This window comes from Neomonachus schauinslandi, chromosome 6, assembly GCF_002201575.2.
Source record: "Neomonachus schauinslandi chromosome 6, ASM220157v2, whole genome shotgun sequence".
Classification (NCBI taxonomy): Eukaryota; Metazoa; Chordata; class Mammalia; order Carnivora; family Phocidae; genus Neomonachus; species Neomonachus schauinslandi.
In genome coordinates this window covers 42,896,823-42,904,777 of record NC_058408.1, presented here as the reverse complement: position 1 = coordinate 42,904,777, position 7,955 = coordinate 42,896,823, and the positions used below count along the sequence as shown (strand labels likewise).

The following is a 7,955-nucleotide window of genomic DNA, read 5'->3' as shown; positions in this document are numbered from 1 at the left end:
TGTGAGGACCATCTGTGCCAAATCAGAAGTCAAGAAAGTGTATCCATTTCCCCTGACCCTTTTCAGGAGATAAAGGTCTTCTGTGGCCTTCCGCTGGGGGGAGAGCATGGTGCTGGGGATGGGGAGGGCAGAGAGGCAGAAGCCGCTGGAGGGCCGTGTGGCTGGGATGTCGTGGGATAGTTAATCCTGATCCCAGATGACCCAGGCTGCGGAGCTGTGTCCCCACACCCTCCATGACAGACAGCACAGCTGTGCGGCGAGCGCTGGGCGAAAAACGAGGTCAGGTTCATGTCAAAACCAGTGCGGTTCACAGGTGGGCTCCATTTGCGGGATTTACAGCAACTGTCGAGTCATCACTGAAATTGCAGACGTGAACCAGCCTACCTGCTGGGAAGAGAATTTGGGATACATTGTGAACTTCAAAAAGTTTCTGCCTGGAAACTGAAGAGGTAACCATGGCAACTGGGAAGGCAGGTTGAACTCAGAAAGGGCCCTTCCTCTTGAGCCCTGAGCTTTGTGCTCTTGGATTGGATGTGCCAGACTGCGAGCATCGCTTTGTCTCTCTTGCCTCTTTTGCTTTCTTTGTCGAGTGGGAGAGAGCACCAGCTCAGGAATCTGGAGAGCTGGCCACGATTCAGCTGTTTTCTGATCCAGGGCACTTAAGAGAGGGCACCTTAGGCACTGGCTGTTTTGTTGTCGCAAAATGGAAATTAAAAGGCTCCTCTGGCCTATTCACAGGGATGCAGATGGGACAGGAAGGTTTAGGGAGATTCTGTGCATAATCACGATTATTATTGTTATGTGCCTATGTCTGGTCCGATTCCAACATGGTGCTCCTGAGGGCAAGACCGGGCATTCGATTCATCCATAGACTTGTTTTCGTCGCTTGAAGAGAAGCTGTCCCAGACACCACAGCTGAATAATACAATCATGCCCTGGAGCCTGAGCAGCACGGGTGAAAGAGCAGGCCTCACCTCAGCCGACCAGCTCCTCTACAAAAGTCCTGCTGATGGGCCGCGTGGGCTGCTGCCTCGTGTGGAGGGAGGCTTATGCTGAGAAACAGACGTTCAAAAGGCATCCTTCCATTGCCTGGCTGCACACCACAACCCTTACCCCTCTCCCTGCCCCACGCCAACGCAGTCCTGCACTTGAGAGAAAGGAAGAACCGGAGATGGGGGGGGGTGCTGACATCTGGGATGATGCTGCCAATGTGTGAGCTGCTCAGCACCTGCCCGTTTACTAACCCACTGGGAGGCTGGGGAAGGATTGGACTCTACTCTTCAGAGTGCATTATGTTTTGACTAACTGGGTCATCTTCTGCAGGCCCTGGCTTACCCAGAGACTCTCCTTTGACAGATGACCCCACATGTTGCTCTGATTTGGGCCTCTTTTGCTCAACTACTATCTCCAGGCCTTCCTGTCCCCTCCCCCTTTGTGGTTTCAACCTTTCCTTCCCCAACCAGGTTTTCTGGGCTGTCTCACTCACCTCTCTCAGCTGGGGACCTCTTCTCCTCTTACCTCTCTCTCTTCTGACCCTTTATTTCCAGGCCTTGCTGAAGAACAGCAACTCCTAGATGCCCCTCATGAAATAAAAACCTAAATCCCAAGACACACAAAAAACTTACTACTTTTCCTTATTGTCTAGCAATTCCTGTGTCCCTAGTAAATAAATCTGAGAACTAACATTTATTGAGTGCTAACTATGTGTTCAGCACTGATCTAAGCACCTTGCTGGGGGTGCTATGGTACACCACCAAGATCCCCTGTTTGGGACCTCGGCCCTCATTCTCCACCCTATTGTCTGCTGTAGGCTGCCAGCACAGTCCCTCTGGCCTTAACAGAGGGGGTTGCCTTGCTTAAGATTAAGCCACGTTCTTGGAGCAATCACATCCAATGAATGGTCAATGTGGTACAAAGGCCCTGGGGCCAACTGTGGTCTCTGTTGCAGCAACCTGGCATTTAACTCCTTCCTCTCAGCAACCCTGTTTCCCTCAATCCCTCTCTGGTCTGAGAACTTTCCCCAGCAAGGCTCTGCTTCAGGGGAACTGTGTTTCCTGTCTCCTGGGGGAACGCAAACTGAGAACTGACCTAATCCTCACATCTTTATGAAATAGGTGTATCATATTTTCATCTTAGAGAAAAGGAAACTGAGGCACAGAAAGGTTAAGAAGCTTGCCCAAGGTCTCCTATCAGTAAGTGGTGGAGCCATGATTCGAAACCTGGAAATCCAGCTCTGGATTCCACACTCTAAACCTCACACGCAGCCTCATTAATAGCAATCCCAAGGGGAACTGAGGGGTCACGGTGGGAGGCGAAGGGTGCTGTAGGGCCTTTATGGGAGGGTGAGGAGAGAGGGAGGGTACTTCTTACCTTGACCTTAGAGATAAGGACACTGAACTAGCTGCTGCTTAAACCCAGGATCATTCATCACTTTACAGAGGTGTGGGGATTCTAATTTTGGCTGGGAGGGCAGTGGAAAAAGCGTGGTAAATTCGTATTTGAATTCTGGCGTAACACTGTGTAACGCTGAGCAAATTAATTAACCTGACACTTAGTAAAAATGCCTGGCGCACAGATGCTCAATAAAGAGTCCCGCCCCGCCCCGCCCCCACCCCACCCCACCCCGGGCCATTTGTCTGCTAATTCCAACCCCCTGATCCTGGGTAAGTCTCTTTAACTTTCTGACTCAGTTTCTTCATCTCTGAAACGGAGGAGAGGAGATGAGATGAGGAGCTGCGGTAAAGGGCTTACTACTTAGCCCCAGAAGCATTCGGGTAGGAGCACAATAAATGGTAGTAATCAGTATAATCAACACGTTGCCTTGCGCGGCTTGCACCCCTTGCTCCAGTCCGTGAGGACCGAGCAGGTTCAGGCGCAGGCAGTGAGTGGTCCGCACGGTGTGTGCCTCCCCAACGCGTCACCCCCGACGCAAATCCGCCCGCTACCGCTGAGTTGGTTTTCTGATTTTACTAGAGGCCGACGGGTTTTTTCCCACTAAACTGAGTGGGCGCTTCTCGTGCCGTGTGACTTCCCGCCGCTTCTCCTTCCGCAGCGGGAGCAGCCCGGAGGGGAGGGCAGCCGCGTACGCCCGGCGGTGTGCAAGTTGCGGGCGCCCCGCCCCGTCGAGCTCCCGGGCCCCGCCTCCACCTTAGCCGCGCGCCGTCCCGCTCTCCGATTGGTCGGCGGCGCTCAGCCCCGCCCCGCTCCCTCCGAGGGAATAAAAGCCGGGGTAGCCGCGAGTCCGCGCGTGCTGCCTGATCAAGCTAAAGCGCCCTGAGTAGTGCCGGCCGCCGCCCCTGCCCCTCTGCCTCCTCACGTTCGCGGAGACCACTGGAGTCCGTCACCATCCTCCCCACGACGTGCTGCCCTGAACCCGCAGCCATGTGCCGGACCCTGGCCACCTTCCCCACCACCTGCCTGGAGAGGTAAGAGGAGCTTGTCCCTGGATCTTGCCCGCTGCCCGCAGGAAGAAGTCCAAGTCCCCCCCCACCCCCCAATCCTTAGGTTGTGGAGCGGCAGGCTTGGGGACCGGGCGGCGGGAGAATGGGACTCTAGTGACTCGAGTGGAGAGGTGGAAGTCACCTGGGTTCCACCTTTTCAGATGCTTCCCTTAGAGTCCTAGAGAAGCGACGGGCCGAGAGAAGGGAGAAGGAAGAACCACGGGAAGCAGAGGAACCCCTGCTTACTGTCATTCCCCATCCTCTGACAAATGGCAGTCCTCAGCGGACCTGCCGAAGACCGGCTGCAGGAGGAGCACATTGGCATCAGCAGGCAGAACTCCCTTTTCTAGTTTCTTCAGCACTTGGTTTTCATTCTACAGCCCAGATCTAGGACCATGGCCTTCCCGGCCCCGAGAAGGCAGAGAGGTGTTTTTTTGGGTCCACCAGTGAGGGATGTCCCCACTTCCCAGGGAGCTACTCAACCACCTCTAGTCCTTGCTGGAGCTGGTGGCTGGGAAGGAAAAAGTGGAGAAGGTGAAAGCAGGAATCAATTTCCACACAGTTCCAGAAATATTCACGATAAGCCTAGAGGGTGCTGAACTACCTTCTGCTAATCAACAGGCACAAAGATAGATCGGCGTGACTTAAGTGGGAAAAAGCCCATGTGTGCTGTGCTCTAAACTCAGAAAGTGTAAGTCCTACTGAGGAACAGCTGAGACATTACTTTCTGGGCTGTTTCTGGGCTGGTGATATAAAGAGACAAGCAGAGTTTAAGCCCTGGGAACAGCAGAAGATTCCCGGGAACAGCAGAAGATTCCCAGGAACCCTTGAGGCTGGAATGAGGGTGACACCAGCCTAAACTCTTCTTCGGGACCCCATAAACCTTTGAGCCCTGGCTGAGCCAATGTAGGATCCTTATGTGTTCCTGCTTTGTCTTTCAGAGCCAAAGAGTTCAAGACACGGCTGGGGATCTTTCTTCACAAATCAGAGCTGGGCTCTGACACTGGGAGTGTTGGCAAGTTCGAGTGGAGCAGCAAACACAGCAAAGAGGGGTAAGTCCCACTAGCTGGCCTAGGGCCCTGGAGGGGAGGGAGCCAGATTTAGGAAAAGAGCCATAAGAAAGAAAATACAAGGAGAAATTAGGACGCGCTAGGGTGGGCCGTGATGACCCCTTCCTGGAGATTTTAGTGAAGATTCCTGCTGGTCTGCTGTGGGTGACTAGGTAGGTGGCTCCAGGGCTCTGAGGCCACCAACAGATGTGTGTATCAGGGTCGGAATGTCTAGTTACCACACTGTCCCACCTGGAGATGTCATCGTCTGTGCAACCAGGGCTAGGACAGGGTCTAAGAACACTTGAGGCTTTTCAGTCAATGACTCTTCTTCCATTAACATGCACTTTGCCTACGAGCCCTTTCATATTGAACATCAAGGGTGTGAGGTGCTGCTCTAGTGTCTGGGGTTATGGGTAGACTTAATCTCTATTCCTGAGGCCCTTATTTCCATGGGGGGAGTGTAGAAAACAAAGCTCAGAGTCAGAGGAACAGAAACAATTTTGGACAGTGAAGAGACCATCTTAGAGTTACTTACTGAGGGCCAGAAGGTTCCTGGCTCTGGTTTCTTATTATTGAACTTTCCTCTAGAAAAATACCTGTAGCCTCAACTAAGAGTTTGAGGAGTCAGCTCCAATAATCACTGAGCAAGTCTTTGTATGAATTATACAACTTCCATCAGAGTTCTGGCTAGGATTTATGCTATGCATTAGTGTGTTGGTTTTTTTTTTTAATGAAAATCTTGGCTTTTTTTTTTTTTTTTTTTAGCAGAAATTTCTCAGAAGATGTGCTGGAGTGGAAAGAGTCATTTGACTTGCTACTGAGCAGTAAAAGTGAGTAGGACCCTGTTGTGTCTGTCTGTGGATGGCACATGTGTACCCATGTGCTTTGGAGCCAGCCTGAGGGATGCTGAAAAGCGTGGGCAAAATAATAGTCATAGTAATAATAATAATGATCCCCTAGTGTGCCAGGCTCTGTTCAGAATACAAAGGCAGGTCCTTGTTCAAGAAAATTACATCCTAAAAATAGAGCCATTAACTACAATTGCTGTCTTTCTCCTTTTCTTCCCCCGCCGTCCTGCTGTCTGACCTGTCTCTCCCTCTCTTCCCTCAACCCCAGATGGAGTGGCCGCCTTCCACACTTTCCTGAAGACGGAGTTCAGTGAGGAGAACCTGGAGTTCTGGCTGGCCTGTGAGGAGTTCAAGAAGCTCCGGTCAGCTACCAAGCTGACCTCCCGGGCTCACAAGATCTTTGAGGAATTTATCTGCCGTGAAGCCCCAAAAGAGGTCAGAACCTCAGCATGTTCTGGGGATCCTGCCGCCGTGCCTGCTCCTTCCCCACTGAGGAGTGGGGCTGGGGGCTGTCCAGCAGGGGGAGGGTTGAGTTTAGAGAGTGATCTTCTTTGGCACGGGGCTGGATGGGCTTCTGGGGCCGGAGACTAGGAAACCCAGGCGCTCTGCTGCTCCTGGTGCCCTTACCCTCAGTCTCGCTGATGGGGCTAGAGGGCTTGGCAGGTGGTGTGGCTTCTGTCCATACCCACTTTTGCAAGCTAAGGCCTTTTTAGAGGCTCAAAACACACGAGTGTGGAGACAGGGCAACCCGGGGACCTTGTGTGACCCAGTTCAGTCCCCTGGCTGACCTGCCTCAGGCTGGCTGGTCCATGGGCGGTGAGGTTTTGCACCTGCCCTCAGGTCTCCGCGGCGGGCCACCAGCATTTGCTAAAGTGAGTGGGGCCACCTGGTGGAGAGAGACTAGTAATGCCTTGCTTTTGTATCCTACGCTGTATTGTATTTTCTGAGCACTTGAATTTTTTCCATGTTATTCCATAAAGATTTATTGAGCACCAGTTACATGCAAGGCACGGTTATAGTCATTGGGGACATAGCAGGGACAAAAAGTCTCTACCCTAATGAGAGAAGATGACAATAACCGATTAAATGAGTAAATACATGTCAGGGGATGGCGCGTGTTCTGATCCAAGCAAAGCAGGTTTTGAAAGGGAGCACCGGAGTATGGGGTGGGGGGACTTGAAGTCTTTTTGCTTTACAAAGGCAAGTGAGGGGTGGTCTGTCCCATAAGGTGACAGACGAACACTTCCCTCCCGTCTAAACGTTCCAACATAGGAAATGGCAAGTGCAAACCCAGCAGGGAGTGGGCCCGAGTGGAGCGCAGAGAATGAGGGAGGCAGACTAGGAGAGGAGGTCGGACCAGTGAGTGGCAGGGCGCCAGATGTGGGCCCAGCACGTGCGCTGGCTTTTCCTTTGAGTGACATGGGAGGACGACCCTGCTGCTGGCAAACTGACTTGAGCTTTCAAAGGCTCACTCTAGCCGCTGGCTGGAGAATAGACCACAGGAGTGAGGGTGGAGGAGAGAGAGCAGTTAGCAGGCTCTGGCACTAACCTGAGCAGAGAGGTGATGGCGATCTGAACCAGGACTGTCCCAAGGCAGGGATGAAAAGGCATTAGATTTGTATGCTTGATACCTTTTGGAGGGCAGACCCTGGGTCCGATGCGCGGACAGGCCCAGAGTTGAAAAGCCAGTTAACGGTCAACTCAGGAGACCCCAGGTTCCTGGTTCAGAATCCTGCCAGTCAGCCCTCTCCCCACCCCACCCCCCCGGCCTGCTGGACCCCTTGCCTGGCCCACCCTCCCCCCTCACCCATGTGCTTGCCTTCCTTCCCACAGGTGAACATAGACCACGAGACCAGGGAGCTGACCAGGATGAACCTGCAGGCTGTCACGGCCACATGCTTCGACGTGGCTCAGGGGAAGACTCGCACCCTGATGGAGAAGGACTCCTATCCACGCTTCCTGAAGTCCCCTGCTTACCGGGACCTGGCGGCCCAAGCCTCGGCCACCTCTGCCTCTCCAGCCAGCTGCAGCCCCGCAGAGCCCTTGCACACTTGAGCCTCATGGCAGTGAGGGAGCCAGCCGGGAGGAGAGGTGGGGTCACCCATCCCTGGGGCAGATTCTACCAAGCACGCGCGAGAGGACAGTGAAGGAAGACGCCCATCTGGCAGCCTGTTTTGGAAGCCCCCTCTCCTCCAGATACTGTGGGACTGGATTCCATGCATGAGAGGGTCCCCCCGCACCTCCCCTTCCAGGACCGGCACATATGGGCCGAAGGGGAAGGTTGTGTGGGGCTCTCCGGGGAAAGGGAAGGTGGCGAAGGAGTTATTGTTGGCTCTTATCGTTTTCCACGGGGCAAGAAATATTCCGGGGTGGTTTGGGAAACACGGATAAAGGAAACTTGAAAATGAGACAGAGCAAGACAACCAGATCAGCTCTTCTGCCTGGTGAGGAGCTGGCCCAGATGGCGTCCTGTTTCCCTAGTTCCCAGGCTGTCAGGCCCAGAAGGGAGCTGCGGATGCGGTGCCTTCCCACTCTGTCCTCCTCACCTGCCCCTGGGCTGCCCAGGGCCCCCTTAGCTTGCACGTCTTCCCATTCCTGTGCCCGGCCTCACGGTC

General features: G+C 53.7%; 1 protein-coding gene across 1 annotated transcript; it reads left to right on the top strand.

Annotated features, from left to right (window-relative positions):
- Nucleotides 1-3,256: 3,256 nt before the first annotated feature.
- On the top strand, nucleotides 3,257-7,395 carry RGS16 (regulator of G protein signaling 16). The gene is made up of 5 exons (XM_021682574.2): nucleotides 3,257-3,425; nucleotides 4,382-4,492; nucleotides 5,258-5,322; nucleotides 5,609-5,775; nucleotides 7,174-7,395. Exons 1-5 carry the CDS (start codon nucleotides 3,382-3,384, stop codon nucleotides 7,393-7,395), a joined length of 609 nt encoding a protein of 202 aa, XP_021538249.1. The 5' UTR covers nucleotides 3,257-3,381.
- Nucleotides 7,396-7,955: the final 560 nt, after the last annotated feature.